At 55.3% G+C, this 22,786-nt stretch overlaps 8 protein-coding genes across 8 annotated transcripts; 4 read left to right on the forward strand and 4 right to left on the reverse strand.

Annotated features, from left to right (window-relative positions):
- Positions 1-174: 174 nt before the first annotated feature.
- On the forward strand, positions 175-1,326 carry JN550_010601 (uncharacterized protein; the record flags this gene model as incomplete). Its single annotated transcript, XM_049308873.1, has 1 exon — positions 175-1,326. The coding sequence occupies one exon, from the start codon at positions 175-177 to the stop codon at positions 1,324-1,326; it is 1,152 nt and encodes a 383-aa protein (XP_049167406.1).
- A 242-nt stretch (positions 1,327-1,568) lies between these two features.
- On the reverse strand, positions 1,569-2,832 carry JN550_010602 (uncharacterized protein; the record flags this gene model as incomplete). The annotated part of the gene is made up of 4 exons (XM_049308874.1): positions 1,569-2,048; positions 2,104-2,290; positions 2,350-2,559; positions 2,618-2,832. 4 exons carry the CDS (start codon positions 2,830-2,832, stop codon positions 1,569-1,571), a joined length of 1,092 nt encoding a protein of 363 aa, XP_049167407.1.
- Positions 2,833-7,787: 4,955 nt separating this feature from the next.
- JN550_010603 (uncharacterized protein) lies at positions 7,788-8,305 on the forward strand (the record flags this gene model as incomplete). The annotated part of the gene is made up of 3 exons (XM_049308875.1): positions 7,788-7,835; positions 7,918-7,986; positions 8,144-8,305. The coding sequence occupies 3 exons, from the start codon at positions 7,788-7,790 to the stop codon at positions 8,303-8,305; spliced, it is 279 nt and encodes a 92-aa protein (XP_049167408.1).
- A 643-nt stretch (positions 8,306-8,948) lies between these two features.
- Positions 8,949-11,179, reverse strand: JN550_010604 (uncharacterized protein; the record flags this gene model as incomplete). The annotated part of the gene is made up of 2 exons (XM_049308877.1): positions 8,949-9,079; positions 9,142-11,179. The coding sequence occupies 2 exons, from the start codon at positions 11,177-11,179 to the stop codon at positions 8,949-8,951; spliced, it is 2,169 nt and encodes a 722-aa protein (XP_049167409.1).
- An 803-nt stretch (positions 11,180-11,982) lies between these two features.
- Positions 11,983-12,929, forward strand: JN550_010605 (uncharacterized protein; the record flags this gene model as incomplete). Its single annotated transcript, XM_049308878.1, has 2 exons — positions 11,983-12,250; positions 12,304-12,929. The coding sequence occupies 2 exons, from the start codon at positions 11,983-11,985 to the stop codon at positions 12,927-12,929; spliced, it is 894 nt and encodes a 297-aa protein (XP_049167410.1).
- A 923-nt stretch (positions 12,930-13,852) lies between these two features.
- On the reverse strand, positions 13,853-15,467 carry JN550_010606 (uncharacterized protein; the record flags this gene model as incomplete). Its single annotated transcript, XM_049308879.1, has 4 exons — positions 13,853-14,514; positions 14,570-14,746; positions 14,799-15,013; positions 15,067-15,467. The coding sequence occupies 4 exons, from the start codon at positions 15,465-15,467 to the stop codon at positions 13,853-13,855; spliced, it is 1,455 nt and encodes a 484-aa protein (XP_049167411.1).
- Positions 15,468-15,900: 433 nt separating this feature from the next.
- JN550_010607 (uncharacterized protein) lies at positions 15,901-16,888 on the reverse strand (the record flags this gene model as incomplete). Its single annotated transcript, XM_049308880.1, has 4 exons — positions 15,901-16,002; positions 16,075-16,097; positions 16,432-16,444; positions 16,511-16,888. The coding sequence occupies 4 exons, from the start codon at positions 16,886-16,888 to the stop codon at positions 15,901-15,903; spliced, it is 516 nt and encodes a 171-aa protein (XP_049167412.1).
- Positions 16,889-19,723: 2,835 nt separating this feature from the next.
- On the forward strand, positions 19,724-22,709 carry JN550_010608 (uncharacterized protein; the record flags this gene model as incomplete). The annotated part of the gene is made up of 4 exons (XM_049308881.1): positions 19,724-19,727; positions 19,796-20,368; positions 20,427-21,699; positions 22,079-22,709. The coding sequence occupies 4 exons, from the start codon at positions 19,724-19,726 to the stop codon at positions 22,707-22,709; spliced, it is 2,481 nt and encodes an 826-aa protein (XP_049167413.1).
- Between the last annotated feature and the right edge of the window lie 77 nt (positions 22,710-22,786).

The following is a 22,786-nucleotide window of genomic DNA, read 5'->3' on the forward strand; positions in this document are numbered from 1 at the left end:
TACAAACCCTTTGTTCCGCGCGCGCGTGTTCTCTACAATAGCCTTTGCCAAAATATGTATATATAAGGTTGAAACCTGCATAGACTAATAACCTCGTCAACTCTTGAGCAGTCACTGCAAAGACTTTCAGATAAAGACATCCCTTAGACTCTTTCCACTCGACTCGCACTCAACATGGCTCAGAAGCAAGCTTCAGACAAGGCGCCGTCGCTTTCGTCTATTCCAAACGAGATCAAGCTTTGTGTGGGAGACTTGCTCCCAAATCCGGTTGATGTTACTCATCTGGCAATGGTTAACAAACAGTTCCATTACCTGCTCTCGGACAAAGCTCTTACGCAGGAGGCCTTTTGTCAGCTAGAGGGTACGCACGTGGACCCTTGGCGTCCCTCGGCCCTACATGCCGTTATCGCCTCCGATCTCCCCCTGGATTTCATTATCAAGGTCATGGACATCTTTCTTGAGGTCTTTCAGAATGCTGGCTCAACGGCGTGCCCCCTCGACGGGGATTTCACCGCCGTTTCTGGTACGTCGTTCCCTCCTCCACTCATCAGTGCGATCCGAAAAGGTAGGTTAGATGTCATGGAGGCTTTGATTGCAAGGGGGTGTGACTTGAATGTCACAGAAAACGGTGCAACAGCTCTGCAGGTTGCGATGAACGGAGCTCATGAAGATGCAGCGCTACTCTTACTTCGGCATTTATCTGTCGCCGAACTTCCAACGGCAGTTCTGTACACCTCTACTGGAACGGCGGCTCGGTTGAGGATGCCGCATCTTCTAGCAGCAATACTTGGGCCTATATCGAACTCGGTCACAAGGAATGTATGCCTGGAGACGGGTGTACAATCGTGTACTGCGACACCTAAACTTGATGGCAATCGGGAAGTAATCAACACCCTAGTAGCACAAGGACTGGATCTCACCCCGAGCCAGAGTGGAATAGAGCCCGACCCGGGAGACAGCTGCGTAACCTTGGCATTGTTGCATGGATGTCCTGAGAATGCTCGGATATTCTGGAGCCATATGGCGGCGGCAGGGCACAAAGAGTGGATGCTCGATAATCCCCTGTCCTGGATGTCGGCCACCGTTCGCCACGACTTGAACCTGCCCTTCACTAGGTGGGCATACACCCTGCTGCATAGCCTTGACAACCAATCTAGGCAGATACAACTCGAGGAGACGTGGATCAAGTACGGTTTGCAAATGCCAGTTGTCACGAGGGAGACTTTCAAGTTCCTGGGAACATTTCTCCATCCTCGTGCTACACTACAACGTCTTGGATGGTACTGGGACGTGGCAAGCCAAACATGGCGTCGAAGGCAGAACTAGGAATGCTTCAAACCATCTGAGGATGCAGGTAAGTCAAGGTAACCCATCATCATCTAGATAGTGGGCTTGTGCCCCAAAAATAGACCAGGGTCATGTCCGCTTTGATATTGATTTGTGAATTTATTAAATGAACTCCACCAGTAGTTCCGCTGTGCTTCTGGTGGGCTTGGTTTGATAGAGTGGTTCTTAAAACCACTATTGCCTGGAAGGCTACTAATACAGGAAATATTAATGTTATTATCTTAGCGGGACTTTTCGCTTGCTGATGAGCTCCGTCCGTCAACCTCCTTGATACTGGCGGTAGGGTGGCCGGCATGGTGCGTCAGAGATACTTCGTCATCCATCTTGTCGAACGTTACATGTCCCTTGCGGGTGCTTTCTGAAGGGCTCGCCTGTTGTACCGTGACATTGAAATCCACGGTCCTTTGGATGCCGGCAAAATCGTTATCCTGCGCTTCGAGTCCTCCTCGAACCCTGGACTGTGTAAACGACTTGAGGCCGACATCGCGGCTGGTATGGGTGTGTTCGTCAGTGCCATATGCACGCCGGCGGTCCGATTCGGAGAGGGTGTTCATATGGACGTCGTTGGCGCCAGTGCGGGCTAGGCGCGTAATGAGCGAGGCCATGGACATTTCAATGTTGAGCTTGACCATGTATGCCACAGGGTGGAACTGGATGTAGACCACTTGGTTGGGTAGAGACATGAGTCCAATCAACATGACCTGTGCATGGTTAGTGGAAGAGGTTCTCGTTTTGAAAGGACGGAGTTCAACGTACGTCCATGAGAATAGAAACAACCATGAGCTTTGCGTTGAAGCTGACAAGTGGCTTGTACTTGACTAGGCCATAGTGATCCAGGAGACGCTTCTTGACCACCCTTAGGAAATACCAGTTCAGGCCGGCGTCTACAATCAGAATGAGAACCTTGGATATCCTGTCCCAGTACTCATTGATATGAACAAACCTACAAAGCATCAATTAGTCCTGTCGAACAGCAACGCCAAGCTATGTGATGGCACTTACAATTCGCTAGCCGGAGGGTTGGTGTGGGCGGGAATCCAAATGCAGAACACGAGGATATTGATGGTTGTGATGATGACTACCGTTCCCCATTTCATCCATGCGACATGTTTAGGACTCTCGTGGATAATAGCTATCCGGTTGATGATGATCTGCATCAGGAGCTGAACTTCGAAAACCCATAGGAATAAGATAAAGAAAAGGACAGGGACGCTGTCAGATTCATAGTCAGTACTCTGCCGGATTCCAGCTCAAGCATCGTTGTACTCACGTAGGTCCAAAGATACCATCGAGGAACACCCAACCGATGACAGCAATGCAGAGATTGGCGACAATTTCCCCCCATACCATGTAGATGTACGAACTCCTGAGGGGATTCTTGTTCCTCCTTGTCTGTTTCGCCGCCTCCCATACCGTCAAGAAACCGAATCCAATGGTGAAGCCGGCTGCCAGCGAGGCAACCTGGTAGTCGGTCTTTGTCGCCATGGCTTATACGGCTGTCTCGAGGTGTTCGGTAGGGGTGACGGGAGAGTGAGTCCAACTCGCTCGTTGACTACAAGTAGGACAAGGGTCAAGCTCCAAGATCAAGCATGGAGACCAGTGCCTAATATATGGCACCACCGGCAAAGATAGACAAGGTAGAACTCGATAGCGTCTCCGAGTCATCGGGTGGGGGGGAACAAAGGTCGATATGACTTGATAATACGGTTTATAGCCCTATTCGGCGACTCGCCATGACCCCTTCGCCTCCACAAAACGCCACATGGGCCTGGCCCAGGGTGACATTGGCCCTAACTACCAACGAGCAGCTCTGCAGCTCTGCAGGGTCGGCAACCCCAGCCAGCTGCACGGCAATCAGCATCAGCATCTGCATGCTGTCCCCAGTCTAGATGAAACTAGCTCCACGTGTGGGCCACATGAAAACGTGGTAGTCACCGCCAAAACGGGGCACCAGCTTGGGTGGGTGAAGTTTGCTTAGCGCATGGCGCTGTCGATTAGTTACCACCAAACAACCACCTACCATAGTAGACGATTAGTGTAGATCTCGGGGATTTGATCCAACTACAATAAAGTGTTATGGCATTCCCCGCCCACGGGCAGGTCTCTAACTCGACCTGAATCGTCATATCGTTGCTTCTGAGCCTGCAGGAACAACTGTTCGGTAGAAAGTGCAGTCATATCCGCAGTGTTAGGTGGATGATCCACACTGCGCTCGGACATTATGGCGCCAGCACTTTGTGCATTATCAAAACGTCGTAGTTAGCCAAGGCTTATCGACCTGCGCAGTGCGTCTTCCGAGCTTGAGCAGGTCTAAATGAATGCTAGATCGTTGCTGTTAAACAGAGTGTGGCTCGCGCGTCTGGGCCTTGATCGTTCGTTCGCAACCCCGTTGTTCGTGAAAGAGAGGCTAGGAAAGGGCAAACTTCCTCCCTGCAGCGCGCACTACAGGCGTTCATGACACATGCGCCAAGAAGCTGAGCCGGCATAGGCTCGGGTACTTCGCTACGTGCAGTACATACTGGCGCTATCAGGGGGCTAGCGACGAAGGTAGCTAACGTAGTGGCGCGATGAAAAGGGGAAAGCAGGGTCTAGACCCCCGCTTTCAACCTTTGGCCGGTTACAGTTTCTAACACACTTTAGGCTGGCATAGCTAGCTACCAGCTTCAGCTGGAAGGGGGCCAAGAGGCATCTTAGATGCGCATAGATATGGGAGGTCCACCTAGGCGAATGGATGCGCTTGTCCCGAGGATTTCACGTCGGATTCTTCTGTGTGCAATGTCGGCAAGTCGGTACCATGGTAGAGTCTTCCTGCGGCCCACCACTTGACATATAACTGCCTACTGGGGTTCGTTGTCTCGTAGCCCAGTTGGGCACCCTAGCGTGTGATTGGCATGCAGTTGCACGGGCATATCTGGTTTCAACGGGCGGTTGTGTAGTATTTAGTTGAACGTCAGAATCGGCCCTCACTTGTCCGAGTAATGATGTAACAGCAGGCCCGATTACTGCAATGCAATTCGGCTACGGGATGAGTGGCCTCTAAAGCCCGAAGGTCATTTCAGAAAGGACGCATTCTCTATGGGCTTGGATCTACCTATAGACGCTCCTCGTCGGTTCCGTCACTCGGCCGGTGGCGAGCGACTGAGAAACTGTGCGGGCCGAACGTAGTGGGTTCGCCGGAAGCCCAAGTAGTCCTATGACCAATCAGAATGCCAAATCGGCAGTTGTGGGGGAAGGCCAGAGTCTCCCTTGGTATCTAGTTAACCCATTTCGCTGGTCGATGTCGCTTCGGGACAGCTATCCGAGATAGTACTTAGGCTCAACAGAAGTTGATGAGTGTCTCTTCGGATGACAGATCGTGACCACTTGCCAAGCTTGCAGCTGGCAGACCTGTGTCTTGGGACTTCGGTGCGTCGGCAAGCTAGTGCTTCGCTTCGTGATTATACTAAGACACATAATGGGACAGCCCCGCAAGCCTCCACCGAACCCTCGGAAATGATCTGCAGCCATTGGCTCCACACGTTGAAATTGACGCTATACGGACGACGACAAACCAATGACACAGCGCTAGAAGAAAGAAAAGATCTTCACCGTAACCCCCCGCGCTGTAGAGTTGTGGATAAGGTGCGAGATCCGAGCGCACATTCCAGCACTCGGTTGGCGAACAGCTTATATCCTTACGTCCATCTTTGTAAGTTGGTGGAACAGCTCATGTCTTTTACGCCCATCTCTGCCACATCTCTGCCAGAGTGTTTCGGGAAATGCGCAGGGGCAATGACGATCCATTCACATGCTTCGAAGCAAGAGCTGAACAATATCTGCGTATATTATAGAGGCTGATCTCGCAACCGCGACATTTAGGAGCATTCGCTCCACAGCTTAGCATCGTGATTGTTTGATGCCCATGCCATCAGCCGGGGAGCTGGCTCGCGTGAGGGGTTGCCCCATGATGAGGCAATGCTACGATTCTACCACAGTACGAAGCAACGGGTTTTGGCCCTGCGATCGCCTGCTGAGCCACCACCTACAGTACCTTGACGGGACGAGTTCGTCTTCCGTTCACTAGCCTCCAGCTTCTCTAGCGTTTTCCGTCTTTGGTTCTACCGCCGGGGCTAGGGCCGATGGCAAATCCGACAAGGCAGCATAGCGAGCAACTATTAGTACGTAGGCTCTCCTGCAGCAATCACCTATTACCTACCATGCTTGGCTGCGGAGCACCACGTCTCGAGCAGATGAGTCTAACAAGTGTTCTACCTTAAACCTCGCAGATGGATGTGTGAATTTGAAGTACATGCCATCATGTCGACACAACCGGGGCCACTATTAACCAGCCACAATTTCTGTGTGGAAGATTCTGCGCACCTCCAAGCTACGATGGCGCAAGAATGCATGCTGCGCAATTGATGATGATGCTCCACCATATTCATTAATCAGGCCGAGAGAGGGGTTTCAGCTGTGAGTGTGATCCTCGGCATCATCAATGGGGTGATCGGATTGAACAGGGTCATTGGCTTGGAGACCACTTGTTTCGCCTTTCACCGGTGGCCGGCTTTAACTTTGAAATTTTATTGGAGTGTTACATTGCTTCGCGAGTTATCTCCCTCGGTAAAGTAATTGCAGACCAGATGTCCTAGTGGCCATTGGTAGATATCTCACGAGTCCAATATGTCCACCCCTGGAAAACCAGATCTTGAGTGTGAGTCTGCTGTGATGGTCCATGTTTCATATTTCCGTGCAATTTTTTTTTCGCACTTATCCCTCGTGTCACAGCTTCGCGTCACGCTCAAACCCCTGAAATCCATACTGTATGGGCGCAATGGCTACTCTCACGAGCCCCAATATGAAAGCAAGTCAGTGTAACCGAGGTGAATAAGTAGAATTATCGAGTTGATAGAGCGGGTATTGGTAAGTCGCTTTCTGTACCTATGAAGGAGTATGCCAGAAGAGCAAAGCTGTAAGGTATGCTAATCCGGGATACGAATGAAGTAAAGTGACTGTGTTCTCAAGACGCGTCCGGAAGAGAAACTGTATCAGTGGCTTGATGGTGAGACAAGCTGTGGCAAAAGTGAGACACTCGGGCTCAAGTCATATCCAATATATGCTCTATTCATAATGCTGGCGACTGTTTGGACTATAGGTTATGCAGTGATGGACGGATGTTTGGTGACTCTCAGGCTCAGTTCTTATGCACCCGGGTATCTATCTCAAAATTTGGCGAATTCATCATGGCAGACGTATTGCAAACCTTGTCTGCCGAGATTACGAAGTTGTGATCGTGCCTACAAAGCCTTCCATGGCAATTAAATCCAGGCTTCTTGTGCAAGGCGAGAAGCGCGGACGGTGAAATCTCATCCAAGTTGGACTCAGGCGACCAGTAAGCATCTGCCTGCGGCAAATTGGCCGAAGCATGGCTCATGGCATGACCGTGAAGCTCATCGCGGCCTCTTTTCTTGAATTGGTGTCGTCACAGTTGGGGTCAGGGTAGATGGGACTGTCCCCGAGTTACAGAGAAGCTGGAAGAGAAGCTGGGGAATACGTCCAAACCCAAGCTCGATATCACAGCAGACAGGCTTCCGGCTTTAGATGTGCGAGAGCGGCAAATGAACATAGGTTGGTTGTCTGGCTGTGACGCATACTCACCAGCAGCTGTGTGGAATAAGACGTGGGTCGGGACGGAGAGATTTTGAAGGGCGGTGTTGATGATACTGCCTACCGCGTCTCGGCCGCCCAATGGCCCGAGCAGGGTACACCATGAGTTGGCACAGGCAGCATTTGCAGGACCCAGGATAGTTGCATGAAGCTTCAAGACGAGCTAGTAGAGAAACTTGCATGACGTCGGGGGCGAGGTTCCTCCTGAACTTGGTTCATAGCGACGCAGCTCGCGTCGGGTGAAAGGCGAACGTTATGCGGAAGTCGAGACAAAGCACTCTCCGAAAGTCTTGTCTGGAAGACATGCTGACTGCCTCTCCGACCCCGTCCCGCGCGTCGACGGCGGTGACATGCTCGCAGTCGGCCGTCCCGGGGGCAGGATCCGAGATCTGGAGTCTGGACCTGCTGGCGGCACCCGGACCCGGCCCTCTGGCTTTAGAGAAGAAGCACGGACGCGACCCTCCCGAAAAAGGTAGAGTTAAGCTCTCAGCCCGCTAAGCCCAGCACGGCCCAGCGCAGCGACGCGCCCGCAGCCCCCAGAGCAGAGGAGCAGAAGAACAGACGGCGCCCTTACGCGAAAAGTGTCCTGAACGACAGGGGGGAAAGCTGGTTGTCGTCGTTCAATTCACTCCCTCGAGACGACGTCAACCATCCACCACCACCACCACCACAGCACCGCATTCGGTCTTCACGTCACTCATTTCAGCCCGTTTTTTGTTCCCTCCATCGTCTCCCTCGCACGCCGACACATCTCTTCGGGCCCGCCACTCGCACGCACGCACGCACTGCCCAACATGACGCGCGCCCAGCAGACCATCTCCATCGCCCTCCTGGCCTCGTCGGTACGGACGACCATCCCCGCGAGCCAATGCGCTCGGTGACCGATCTATCAACCAAGAACGCACTGCTGACCCGGAGGCGCAGTTCTACCTCGCACTCTACCTCCAGCTTGTCCCGCTGCCCGAGCTGATCCAGACCGAGATCGTCCCCGTCGTATGTCTCCTTCTTCAATCAACCCTCTCCAGCTGCCTAGGATGAAGGCCACCTCCTCCTCAACGACACAACCCCCCTTTCTGCCCACTCTTATCCTAGCCGAGCCTGCAATGCAAAAAGCACCTTCCGCTGACCTGAGGCCTGCCGCCCAAAACAGCTCCCCTTCTGGGCCCTGGTGTCCTTCGGTGCGTTCCTGCTCTTCCGCCTCGGCTTCAACGTCATGACCTTCAACGACGTGCCCGAGGCCCACAAGGAGCTGATGGCCGAGATCGAGCTGGCCAAGAACGACCTGCGCGGCCTGGGCGTCGAGGTCGACTAAGCGGCTCTTCGCTACTGGATGAAAGGGAAGGAGAGCATTGGACGAGCTCATAAACAACCACCCACAGAAACCATGGGATAGGGGGCAAGACACAATTCTCTGAATGGTGGTTGCAAATAAGGTTGAGAGAGCCATGGCAGTTGCCCAGTGGTGCTATGTGTAATGAATGAAGCAAAAAGAGTCGCATCAAGTTTCATTCATTCTCTCATCCCCCCTTTTTCATCTGCGCCTTGCAAGACCCGGCCCGGCTGCCTGCGGCTGTTGCCTCCTGGGTTTGAGGAGGATATGTAATGCCAGACAAGTGTAAATTAGTTGTATGACTGCTTTGTAATACCTGCACCGTCAATGATCAGCTAGCCCGGATCCGGACAAACAGCCATCAAGTCGAATATAGTCATGAAAGTCTACTACTTGAAGATGAAGAACGGTTGATCGTATGCTTGGATCGTCACTTTCCGTCTTTACTGAGCTAATATCGATGTATGTTGGGAGTATGTTGGCGGAGCTTTATACCGTTCATATTCAACCAGAGCCAAAGCCTGGCACTTTAAGTCCTACTCAGCCAACTATACCATGATCCCATCATGCACTCACACAGCCATAGTAGCCCACCACGGGATGGCGGCGCGCCTAGATCGTAAGACTACTTCCCCTCGCCGACGAGCAGTGCAACGACGGTTTTGAGTGCGTCCAGTGGCTCGCCCCCATCCTGGACGAGCCTGTTGAACAGCTCGGGCATCCCTACCAAACTACCTCTATCGTCACGGCTATGCCCTGTAGAAATCACGTCAGCAGAGACTCCCCAGGCCACCGCCTCGTATGGGGGATGAACTCACACTTGCCGGGTGCCTGGACCAGAACGCCAATCGTGCTGTTCCCCTCTCCGGTCCAGTCAAACCCGATCTTCCATTCGACCCTCAACCCCAGGCCCTGGTCCCCCTGCCCGTTACGGCCGAGGTCAAGGTCCAGACTCGTGCGCCCAAGAAAAGGGAGGAAGTCCGCTCGCCGGAATCCCCTCTTTTCTCTCTCTCCTTCGTCGCCGGATTCTTCCGGCTCAGACTCGACACGCCGCCTCCGCTTCCTCGCTCTTCTCATGTCCCTGACCGATTCCAGTATTCCCTCTCGCGTGCCGAGCTCCCGATTGACGAGGCACCAGAAGCGGGCGCGCTTACTCGCCAGCCTTGTCCACTCGGCCATGGCCCAGGTGAGCACGCTTACGTTCCGCCTCAGGGCGCTGACGGGCGCCGCGTCCGTGTCCAGGATCTTCCGGACGAAGGGGCCGAGCTCCGTCGCCGCCGCGGGGTCCAGCTTGGGGACGGAGAGGTCCGAGATGGTCAGGGTCCTCGTGTTGACTAGCATGTCGATGCGGGCGGCAAAGAGCCCACGCGGACTGGAGGACACGGACATGCTGTGTCGCTGTATTATGGGCGCGTGCTCTTCGCCGTCGCCGTCTGCCTCCGGGTTATGCGGCAGGAGCGTGGTGCTCGAGGTGAACGTCAAGGGGGTGAAGAGCTGAAGGTAGGGAAGCTCTTCGTCGGCTGTCAATGAGACGGGGTGGTGGGACGTGGGCTCTGGTTGATCCTCCGGGGCTTTCTCCGGGCGCTGGAATGGGTTCGGCAGACTCGCAGTTGGATTTCCGAAAGGCAGAAAGGCCATAGGGTCCAGCGCAGCTTCTAACCACAACTGCGAGGGTTCCGGTGGCCGCTCTTTTTCCGGAGGCAGGGCATGGCGTCGCAGAAGGTCAAAAAGGGCGTCTTTGTCTTGAGGTTCTTGCGGAACTGGTGAACGTCGCACTTCTTGTAGACTGTGCAGTCTGTCATTCTCCCTCCGCGCAACGTCCAAGTCGGCCACCAATTGTGCTACTTCTACCTGCAAAGAGTCTCGGAGGGCCTTCTTCTCGGCGAAAGGGTCCGGCTCCTTGAGGCCTCGGCCAAGATGAGGGGTTTCCAGGGAAACTTCCTGTTGCTTCCGATGCTGGCTCTGCTGCTGGGTCCCAGAGGTCGCCTTCTCCGCCCCCTTTGATGTAGTGCGTGACGTCTGCGCCAGAGTCTGCGAGGACGACGGCTTGCCCTTGGCCAGGTCAAGCGGGCGCAGGGGAGGCTGCTTGAGGGGCGAGCTCCCGCTGCGCAGCTTGTCAGCAAGCGCCCTACTCCTCCTAGGTCGTTTGGACGGCGTGTTGTGGATGCCCAGGGGCGAGGTGCTGGCGGCGGCAGGGTCGCTGATGCCCTTCTGCGTCGGGGTCGGGGGCAGCTCTGGCTCTTCCGGCTCATGGGCGGGCAGCACGCCGCGCGGCGGGGATCGGCGGAGGACCCGTCCCTTGAAGGGGTCCAGCAGCTCTTCCTCGTGCGCGGAGGGCGGCGGCAAGGGTCGCGGCGAGGGCTTGTTAAGCGACCGGCGCGGCCTTGCGCCCATGCCGCCCATGGGTCTCTGGATCGGGCTCCTCGGCTCCGTGATCTCGGGGCCGGGGCCTGGCTCGGGCTCGACGGGATCTGATGTTGGGCGGTGTTCGGATGCGCCCTCCAGCTGCGCCGTCAGCTCCTCATCCTCATTCTCGTCCTCGTCCTCATCCCCGTCGCCGTCGCCCTCACCGTTGCCGTTGTCGTTGCTCTCTGCACTGGCAGGCTGCTCATCGGTGGGTGCGCCAGTCTGCGACGCGGCCCGGGAGGCATTCCGGCGCTCGAGGATGTCTGGGTTTGAGCGTGCGAGGCTCGCCTTGGTCGGTGAAGCAAAGGAGGCTCGTCGGGCCCGGGGCGGTGGCCGGGTCGACGTCGACCGTGTGGAGGCTCTGTCTGACGAGTGCGAATCCGAGCCGCCGGACACGGGGACATTGGACGTGGGCGAAGTCTTGCGCCGCTTTGGCGCCGACGTCTCCATGACAGGTGTGCGGTAGCCGAGGACTACCTGCAGACGGTAATCGGGGTCGTCGCGGTTCTGCTGGACATGTCCAGAGGCGGGCGCGCAAGTATTCCGCGGGTCGTCGTGCGCACTTCTGGAGGCGGCCCGGGGAGGATGCGGTGTTGTATATCAAATGGTCCACCAAGACACCCGACGGGCGAGGCGAGGCGAGGCGACCAATATTGTGCTTTTGTAGCTTTGCGAGAGATCACTGTGCCATGGAGCTCAGAGGCCAGAACGAATCAGGAATCATGCAGGCTGTCGTCGCGCAATTTGGCTTGTCCCGTCTCTGCAATGGTCTTGTATTATTGTGTACCTACTTCATGCCCACACACGCATTGGATGTGCGCAGGTGGGTATACACAGCGCGTCCCGACGCGTCTTAGTCCCCCGGAGCCTTCAATTGGAAAGCCAGGTGACGTGGGGGGAGCAAATGAAGGCCTGTTTAGATACAATATTCGTGTATCTGCATGTGGCATGACGACAAAGCAGGGCGTCGGGGGGGCCTGGGGGGTTACCGGGGCCTACCGGCCTATCGGCTCATCTCGCACGCTAATGACGTTTTGGCCTTGTCCCAATCCCCCTGTCCCCCCGAGCTGCCGGGAACTCGCCGTCCGGAAGAAAAAAGAGCGCTGATCGACCCGGACCAACGTCACTCTGCGCTTCGCCCGACCAACCAACCGACGATAGACCAGATAGCAGTCCCCTTCCTCAGACATCCCCTTCTTGAACGCTTCTCCCTGCATCACACTTCCCACCCGCCCGTCCCGCCGCCTCTCGCCATGTCGCCGATGGGCTCCCGCTCCCTCTTCAGGGCTGCCTCCAAGCTCTCCTCCGGCCTGTCCAGGAGGCCCATCTCCTCCTTCAACAAGACGCCGCCCGCCGCCAACAAGGGCCCCAACGCCGCCGGCGAGCAGGCCATGCCCCTCGGCCCCTACTACGAGTCCATCATCGTCACTCCCCAGCCCATCCCCGCCACCAAGCCCGAGGAGCCCCCGACCTCGTCGCCCAAGTCCCCTCGCACCACCACCCGGAAATCCGCCGCGGCACGTAAGAACTCGTCCACGTAGACCAGAACCACCAGACTAATATCGCCCCTGCAGAAGAAGGAGACCAACGGCACCAGCCAGTAGACACCGCCCCGTCGCCCGCCCCGGCGCTCTCGGCAGAGCCCGCCTCGCCACAGGAGAAGGCCCGCATCGTCTTTGGCTCCAGTCTGGCCGGTCCCTTTGAGCGCGCAGAGAGGCTACAGGCCATCAAGGACAAGAGCACCAGGATAGCGGGCATCCTGGTGCCGCCCAAGCCCGACGAGCCCGACAACTGCTGCATGAGCGGCTGCGTCAACTGCGTCTGGGATCGCTACCGCGACGAGATGGAGGAGTGGGCCGCGGCCACCGTCGAGGCCGAGAAGCGCATGCAGGCTCAGCGCGCACAGGGCCCTGTCGACGTGCTGGGCAGTGTGGGCGCCGTCAAGGGAATGGGAGCGCTGAAGGGGCCGGCTGAAATGGTACAGGGGGCTGGCGCTAGGGATGCGCACGAGGGGGCGACGACTATGGACGATGACGGCGGTGGCAGCGACACCAGCCTGCCGGTGGAGCAACCCAAAATCGCTAAAAACCTTTGGGATGAGGACCTGTACAGGGGTGTTCCTGTTGGCATCCGGGAGTTCATGAAGACGGAAAAGAAGCTAAAACAGAGGCACGAGAAAGAGGGGAGCGCTGGCGGCTGAAGCTGTACGATATAATGGTTGAGCGTGCGTTGATACCCCCAGATGTCGAATAGAGCTTCTCTAGAACAAGTCACACCCATCCTCGATACAGATCATGAGAACCCTTACTTGCGTGAAGTTCACATGTGACCCATGACAGAATCCCAGACGCAAATCTAGCCCGCGATTCAGACTACGGACAACAGACGCGTAGACTTGTTGAATTTGCCTGGGGTTGATCAAGTTCTCCCCATATATTATACCCACCTTTCGGTCTACCACGTATAGCTACAGCCACGATTGACGAGTACCGAATGCTGGTGGACCAAGCTGGCGACTTCTTTTTATCCTGATCAGTCTGGTCATATATCCCATGGATCCGAAATAGTAACCTTATTCTGCCACTCGGTACTATTGAATTGCAAGCCGCGTTTGGGCGCCCGGAGCAGAAGGTCGGGGCCTGCTAGAAACACCAAAAGGGCTTTAGCAGCCGTAAGCCAATATCGTCCGCGTTCGCGAAGCTGGCATGTGAGGTGAACAATTCCCCGTGTCCACCTTCGTCACGTAGCACACAAAGCGCCCGTCAAATCCGTTATATATAATCGATAGGTGACAGCTGCCGAGGAACAGGCTGTCTCTGAACTGACTGAGTTCACGGTGAATAGTTCAAGCTGAGACCGGCGAACCCTCTTGGAGAAATCACTCTTAATAAACATTTGCCCTGTCTATAATAATTTGCTTCCAGGTATTCTCTGAAAGTGAGATTTTGCCAGTCTATTGGGAGATCACACAACCTTGTCTAGATGCTGGCTCTTCTAAGCGGTGCCTCAGCAACCTGAGACGGACTACGTTAGCAATGACCCCTTTTTACCCTCTTAATATTTTGCTTTTCATCTCTCTCAGCCCATCTTTGTTTTATCTTCCTTTCAAGTGAGGGCACTGATCTAAGGAGCTGAGGAGATTTTGGCGGGATCTGGGACGCCGACACCCGTGGCTATCACAGCAGATGCCCTTTCTCCAGTCAGACCTTCCGAGTCAGACTCGGCATCGTCAAACGTCATACCGATCTTGCCGGCCTTCCTGTCCTTCTTCTCAAGGAACGCAATGAGCCCGATAAAGGGGATAACTAGCGCGCCCGTCACCAGACTAGCAATGTAACCCCTTTGGTAATTCGGAGCATCCGTCACGGGGTAGAAAATCAGTGGCCACCAGGTAACAAAGGCAAAATCAAACGAGTTCATGAAACCCGTTGTGATGGCCCGCAGCTGGATGTCGTGCGCTGTAACATCGGCCATCCACGAATACCAGAGCGCCTGGGGCGCATAGGTTGTGCCGAGCAAGTAGAAGGCGAAGAAGTGCGCGCTGTCCGCTACGGGGTCTGCCACAAGAATGGCACTGCCGACCACAAACGTCAGGCCAATCGCAAGCGACGGCTGCCAACGAGACTGGATCTTGTCAGATATCACAGCGTACATGATAGTACCGACTATGGCAGTGGCATAGATTGCCGTCGGGTATGTGTTCTGCTGGACAACGGTATACCCCCTCGAAGCCATCCAAAGCGGCATGACATTGTTGGACAACGATTGAACGCAGAGCGAGTATACTAGATCAAGTTTGTCAATCTCTCTTCTACCCAACGTATGAGGGACGCGGCTTACGCATGAATATAAAAGGCAGTAACCAGAATTGCCAACTTAAGAGAACGCGGCGGAAGACAGTCAGGTCCCAGCTCTGCTTGGACGGTCTACCGAGTCTCGCAAAGGCAAGCTCTCTTTGCTCATGTGTTAGGTACCATGCGCTCTTGTGCACAGGAAGGTCTGGTATTACCACCCAGCCTAGCCAGTGTCAGCCAATCTATGTGGTGGGTACTAGAAGTAGAGAACTCACCAAAGAGCGCAACTGGAATGGTGATCACAGAAACGATGACGAAGATCCAGCGCCATGCCGGCAGACCTCCTTTGCCATTCAAGGTCTCTAGTAGACCAGCTTGTATCCACCCGCCGGCGATACTGCCTAGGTGCCCAAAGCAGCAGAAGACGGCGGCCCGGGTGCTGAGCTCGGACTTCTTGTACCAAGAGCCATAGATGAAGTGCGCACCGACGCTTGGACTAAGTCAGCTTTCTGACCTAAATACCCCACGACCATGCCAACTCACTACGCGATAGCCGAAAACGCACCCTCGAACGCGTTGAGCACAAACATCTGATACACGTGCTGCATGCGGAACGTGATGAGCGTCAGGACACTCCACGTGACGTTGGCGGCCACGAAGACATATCTCGGGCGGGCCAGCGTCAGCAGCGACGTCGACGGGATCTGGAAGACGGCGTAGGTGACGAGGTAGATGGTCGTCATGAGGTTGTAGTCGTTGCCCTGGAACCCTACATCCTCCTTCATGCCGCTGATGTAGGCGTGGCTGTAGCTAGCCCGGTTGACGCCGAAGAGGAACCATACCAGCGAGAAGTAGGGCAGCAGCGTGAAGTCGAGCTTGATGACCAGGGGCCGCTCCTGTGATGGAGGGCCCCAGAGCAGAGTTTTGATGCGCGCAAGTGGCATGGCGGGCTGCTTGTGGCGACACGACGCGCAGAAACGGGCGAGATGCTCATGTAGGTGATACTATAACCTGGGACAGAGAGAGGTCGTCGCTGAGGTGTGCTCCAATTGGCATCTTGATAAGACCGATGCGGGCAATGTCGATATAGTGGGGCTAAAGTGCGACATAGAGTCGCTTCTCTCATTCATTGGGCCAAAGTCTGGCACTGCTATCAAGGTGCATCTGTAGCACATCCGATGCCATTACCTTGCAGCTTTTGACGTTGGAATTGTGCAAAGACGTGGGGTGCTTTGAGTGTTTATAGTTAATGACTTCAGGTAAGCTAGCGATTCACTCTTTGGCGGCGGCAGGATCAGGGCTTCATGGAAGCACCGCGACCCGCGGGGCGACTCCGTGGAAAGCCGGTGTAGCGCTCCCCAGTCCGAACAGCGGCTGCTACGAGGGCGAAGGTTGAATCCCTGGCTTAAAGACGGACGGAGGCAAAGTGATGTTATTGGCGTTTTCGGTGCGCAACTGGGGCAGGAAGCCTTGCGATTTCTGGATGATTTCTCCACACACGCAACAAATATGATCCCCCGGCATTCACTTCTTGGGTACACTCCTACTCACTCGTAAAGCTCGTATGACCTGAACTATATAATTGTAAGTCATTTCAGCACGACTAGGATGCTTTATTAAATATAGACACATTAAGTATATATATATATATATGTAAGTGTACTTGTGACCGAGAGTTATAAGCAAGCACTCTTTCAAACTTGACAGGTTATTACCCTAGCTGGCAGTTCGCCGCCCACGGCAGCATACCCACCTTAGTGGACTATACAAGCTATAGCACACCACGAAGTCCCCGGATGACTCACACTCGTTCAATCATTGCCATTTGAGAAGTCCGGATGCTGGGGTCTTAACCAGAGAGAAAGATAAAATCCACCATCCCTCAACCTTGGGCACAAGCCATCTTACCTTCAGTGACGTCCTATGCAGGCCGAACATGACTGCGATGTCGCAAAAGTCTCAGACGGGACCATCCTCCAAGACTTACAAAAGCGCAAAGAATGTCTCCAGGTTTGCCACGCAGCTCCCTGCCTTGGCGAGACACGACGATCCCATCTCCAAGCCCTGCCAGGGAGAGGAGCAGTAAGAAGGTGGTGACTGCATCCTCGTTGCGTTGGTACTGGAGAGAAATGCGTCCCAACCCGTAGGTAAGTTCCCGTGTGCCCTTCAGATACATGGGAGGCGAGAACGCTATGTCTCGGACAGGCGTCGTGCTTCCATCAGACACTGTTGTCAACAGCTTCCGCTGCTCGAGAGGTAAGCCAAAGCGTTCACATTCGCCGCTAGGGTTCGCAATGGCGTTCAAGCCGATGGTGATCGCAGCGGCCCCAGCCATGTACGACGCGATGGGAGAAGGAGACGTCATTGCATGCTGGGAACAATTGAGCACACGAAGCCTGCGGTTGGACGCTCGCCTGAGGTCAAAATAAACAACTACTGATGTGAACGGCGCACGAGGCAGCGGCGGGCGTGGCTCGACCTATCGCCTAGATCGAATCCTTCGGCTCAGGCGGCCGCACTTCATCCCCGGCCGGCCGGCGGTCCAGCATCGTCCGGTTGGTCGGGTCACATGCGCCTACGGCCAATCTCCTGCAGTTCCGTCTGCTGTGCCGCATGGTCGGCATCAACTTCAGATCACGAAAAGCGAAAGTTGAGGCGAGGCGCCCGTTTTCAACCAGGAGAACGGACAGTCTCGTGATGTGTCGCCGCTCCAGAGGCCGCACATTTTGCTGGGCCGAGGCTCACTAACTTACCTCCGGGACAGAGTGGTTCCCGACGCTTGTGTGCGCTAGAGCGCGCTGTGGTGATTCACTAACTGGAAGCACTGACTGGTTTCCATCTCCAGTCCCACTGCAACGTTCCAGTCATTCACTAGTCTGCTAGTCCTGTGAGGATGGGTGCGGCTATCCCTCGCCGCCTCCTGGACTAGCGCTCTGTGTTCCGTGGCCGACCAGCTGGTTTGTCCACTGCCCCTCTTTGCCAGTGGACATCACTCGGTGTTGGACAGCGCGATGGCAAAGGGGAACTGGGCGCTACTGCGAAACCTTTCACCGAGGCATCATCACACCTGGTCGCGTGCTCTACCTGACTGCATGCTGCGAGCGGATGCGCTTTGATTCTCCGTTCCGGCATCCGAGCGACTAATTCCGCCATCGCAGGTCATTGCGGCTCGACGCGGGCTAGGCTGCTTGGAAAACACAGCCAAGTTTGAAGCCAAGTTGCTTCCCGTCTCCCAAGCCGACGCCCCCAGCAAACAAGCCAGCCACGTATAGCTGGGCGAAGCTTAAATGGACCTTCGGCCAGGGTCTAGCAACCACCCCGGGCCACCCAGGGCCACCCCGTACGTGGTGTCTGTATTGTCGTGGTAGCGCAAATACCAGACCCGCAGCGGGCTCATCTCATTTCACTGCACCGTCGAAAGGCTCCACGACTGCCGCCCTTTCTAGGATCCCAGAGTGTCAGTGCTGTCTTGTTTATCTGTCGGAGCCTACTGTACGATGTCCGCAACGTCGGAACCCGCCGGAATGGCCCGCTCGGTGGACATCATGTCGATGTCGCCATCGCTGTGCTGTCTGATTGGATGGCTGACACTTATTCGTACGTACGCAGATTGTATGAACGTCTGCAACAAGTGCAAAGCCAGAACTGCTCATGGCTGTAGCTGCCGAGGGCACAAGTGGACGGACGGGTTGAGACGAATTGGCATGATCGTATATGCGCGCTGCCGATCGTTTGGAGAACCGGGGACTCTTCACGCGGCATAACCTACTGTGTAAAGAATGCGCAGTAGCTGTCGAACGACCGCAAACTCGAGACGAGCTTACGAGTTACTCCAAGCGGAACGTAAAGTGGACCTTGAGCAGACAGGCCTTGGCATGTATGTCTTGGAGTTGAATGTGTCTGGTTGATTCATTTGTCCTTTCCATACGGGCCGACTCGAAGGTAGTGTGGTACATGCCACGGTACATACAGGCGTATCTCGAGCCGACAACCCCGTTCAACGGTTCCTATCCACCAATTCCCTGGGGCAATGCGTTATCATTGCGCGTGGCGAGACAGATAACTCGTGCGCCTTTACCCCTTCGCCCCCCTTCCGCAGATAGCGACAGTCTCTTGGGGATGGGACGCACGGCTAGCTGGGAAGCAACCAGCCAGGAAAAAACACCAGAAACCAGGATCTGGTGCCAAAACCTAGGGACTACACCTGCAAAGAAAAACCTTCTTCGAGATGTATTTTCACTGTAACGTCGAACGCAGTCACTGACAGGGCATCAAGTAGGAGAGTCTCCCAGCTGGGAAGCTGGGCCATCGGCGACAAGTTCAATGCGACAGAGCAGTCTTGGCTTCAATGCATTCTGACGCGCACAATGGTCCCTGTCGCAGAAATTGGTTCCATCCGGCTTCTATGCATTCTAGTGCCGCGAGCCTGCGCGGGCGGACCGGCGCCTCGCAGCCAACCGATTGGACAGGCTGACAGGGACAAAATCTCGCTGGCGCGGGCGCCAGTCCAAGGCTTGCCAGATTCGGCAGCTGCTCCGGGCCACTCCGCTGCACCCCGCGACCCAGTGCCGGCCTACTACGCATCCATGGCCTCGTACATGTATACAGGGTATTCTACTCAGGTACTACGTGCTTCTCCAACTGCCTAGACATGCACCAAGCTTTAGCGCCGCTGGTAATTCTGGAGCTTCCGAAGCACAAGATGCTCCCTTCGGTGAACGAGATGAGATGAGAGGCGCGAGGCGCCCCCAGCTTTCCGGACTGCCTCTCTGGCACTAGGCGGAGCATTAGTTTCCCGGCTGCTTGGTCCAGAGGCGAGGGGACCAGGGAGGGACATCAGATGGACCCAGAGCAGCCTGACGAGCAGCCCGTTTGCTAGCCCGGCCTGGCAGGACGGTTGGGACGGGGGCAGTCACTCTCCATGCGGAGTCAGTATAAGCAATTACCATTGCTCATCGCTCGAGTCGGCCAATGGCATGGCCATAATCCCGTCATCCGAATCGCGCCTGCGTTGATAAACTGCGGCGCACATTGACACGGCCGTTAGCCTCTTCGGCCTCCCAGGATCGACGTCGCGCTTTGATCCGCTCGCCGCCAGCTAGAGTTGATAAATCTACCGTTGGTCGCCCTCCCTCCTGGCTTTCCTTTCTGGTCACACTCGTCTCTGCATCTTTAGGCCCGTGTCACCAAACCTGCAAAAATGGGTATGTCAGTTTGTGTTACGTTTCTCTCTGGGGTAAACCCATGCAGGCCTAGCTAATTGACCACGCAGCGACCACCAACGGCACCGCGAACAATGAGTTCGTGGACCCGGAGAAGGTGAACCCCGAGGGTGACCACCATGCGCCCTACCTCGCTGCCAACATGGAGGAGGACTACGAGGGGAAGCCAACCGACGAGGAGCTCAAGACTCTGCGCAGAGTGCCCGGAAGCATCCCCATCCTCGCATACTTGATCTGCATCGTCGAGTTCTCGGAGCGAGCCTCGTACTACGGTGTCCAGCCGCTGATCAGCAACTTCGTCAACCGGCCACTCCCCCCGGATGGAAACGGATATGGTGCACCTCCTGCTGGCACCCAGCAGACTGCCGGTGCTCTGGGCATGGGCACCCAGGTCGCCAACGCCATTACCCAGTCCTTTTCCCTGATCGCCTATGCTTCGCCTCTCATCTTTGGTTACATTGCCGACGTCAAGACCGGTCGCTACAAGATGATCTTCTGGGGCGTCCTGGTCTTCGGTATTGCCCACGTTCTGATGGTTGCCGCTGGTGCAAAGGACCTTCTGGCAAATGGGAACTCCAAGATCCCCTTCTTCATCTCTGTGTACATCCTTGCCATTGGCGCCGGTAAGCTATGCCAACCCAAGCACTCCTGGCCGTCTATGTCTAACTCAACCCTGCACAGCCATGTTCAAGCCGTGTGTGTCTCCTCTCCTGCTGGACCAGATGACCACGACGGTGCCAACCGTTGTGACCACCAAGAAGGGCGAGCGCGTGATTCAGGACCCCGAAGCCAGTACCGAGCGTATCATGCTGTGGTTCTACTTGATGATCAACATCGGTGGTTTCATGAACGTGGCAACCGCGTACATTGAGAAGTACGTGGGTTGGTGGTTGGCATTCTTGGTGCCGCTCTTCCTCTACCTGCCCCTGCCCTTCCTCCTCATCTTCCTCCGCAAGCGCCTGATACTCCACCCTCCTGGTGGCAGTGACCTGGGTAAGATCATGAAGGTCTTGGGTATCTGCATCCGCTCTGCTGGTCTGAAAGGGTTTGGTCGCAAGGGTTTTTGGGAGGCAGCCAAGCCCTCTGTCATCCGCGCCAAGGGCCTGAACATCCAGACGACGTGGAACGACCAGTTTGTCGAGGATGTTCGCCGAACCTTCCAGGCCACTGGCATCTTCTGCTTCTTCCCGATCCAGTACCTCAACGATAACGGTATCGGTTCCGCTGCCAGCTTCCTGTCCACAATGCTCCAAACCAACGGTGTGCCGAACGATGTTATCGGTAACTTCAACACACTGAGCATCATCTGCTTCGCCCCAATTCTGAACTATGGTCTTTACCCCTTTCTTCGCAAGACGGGTGTCCACTACGGTCCTGTTGCACGTATCACCACCGGTCTTGCCATGTCGTCAATTGGCGGCGCTGCTTATACCGTGTTGAACTACTATGCCTACAAGGAGTCCCCTTGTGGTGAGTACGGATCCAGCGACTGCACGATTGGTGATGGTGTTGCTCCCATCAGCATCTGGTGGATGGCTATCCCCTACGCCATTGGTGGCATCTCGGAACTGTTTGTCAACGTCCCTGCGTACGGCATTGCCTACTCACGTGCACCTGTCAACATGAGAGGTCTTGTCTCTGCCATCAACCTGTTCACTACGGCTGTCGCGTATGCCATCGGTCTTGCTTGCTCAGCAGTCATTACCGACCCATACCTGACCTGGGACTTTGGTGGTCCTGCCATTGTTGGTGGCGTTCTGACCATCGTGTTCTACTTTATGTTCCGACACATCGATGACGAGGAGTATGTCGTCAGCCAGGACAACGACAACGTCGACTACCACCTGGAGATGGAGGGTACCGCGAACGTCGTGGGCGAGAACCAGTTTAACAAGACCTCCAACCGTGGTGCGCCCATCACGGACAACGAGGAGATGATGATCTCCCAGAAGCAGTAAGGGAAACGAAGGCTCTGGCACCGGGAGATCGCAAACATTTTGTACAGCTGCTGGCTGTTGGAGTGGCGACTTCTAATGGGAGCATCCCTAGGATCCTGGGCGTACTTGACTGCTCGCTAGATCTACTTGGTGTACAATATATATGATAATGAAATACCACATATCGAGTTCAACTTTTGAAAACTTGCGACATGAGGTTGCTGTGTTGGCCTTGTGTGCGTACATCAATGGAGATGCCGCATTGGCTTCTATCCGGGTTGGAAGATGACTAGCACATGATTGCCAAGACTCCGAAGTCGTCGAGCTAAACTTCAGCTCACTCCCAAATTGAGTCATACATGTCGCATTTCGGATTGTACCTGACATACGTCTTAGACTCTCCTTCGCTAGCGAGATCGCAGGTCAGCTTTACCAGCATCTCATAGGATCGTATCACCCCAAGAACTTTAAGCAGTTCACGATGTCCGTTGTTGCTGTTGCCTCATCTCCTGATCACGAGTTCACCAAGCCGACGGTGAGCTCCATCACCTTGGTCAAAGATCTAGGGGTACAAGGAGACGCGCATTTTGGGCAGACGGTGCAGCATCGCTCTCGCCTGCACATCCAACCACCACCGCCAAACCTTCGCCAGGTCCATTTGATTCCAATTGAGTCACTTGTGGAGCGCAATCTGGCCCCGGGCGCAATCGGCGAAAACATAGCAACGCGAGGAATTCAACTGCTGCAGCTATCCACGGGGACGAAGTTACGGTTCGTGAAGGCCGGCGACGGGAGCGACGAAGAGGGCCCCGTCGTGGTGTTGACCGGAGTCAGGAATCCCTGCCCTCAGATAGAGAAGTATAGAAAGGGGCTGCAGCAAACGTTCATTGTTAGAGACTCGGAACGGAATATCGTCCGTAGGCTTGCCGGAGTGATGGCCACCGTGGAGGTTGGCGGTGATGTTACAGCGGATATGGCCATCATCATTGAGGAGCCTAAAGTGTATGTTCCTTTGACGCCTGTCTGAGCCAGGATGGAACGCAATTGTCACTGATGCACAGATACTTCGGTAGATTAAAGGTTCTTATTTGATATACCAATTCG

Source organism: Neoarthrinium moseri, assembly GCF_022829205.1.
Source record: "Neoarthrinium moseri strain CBS 164.80 chromosome Unknown scaffold56_Wmoseri_CBS_16480, whole genome shotgun sequence".
NCBI lineage: Eukaryota > Fungi > Ascomycota > Sordariomycetes > Amphisphaeriales > Apiosporaceae > Neoarthrinium > Neoarthrinium moseri.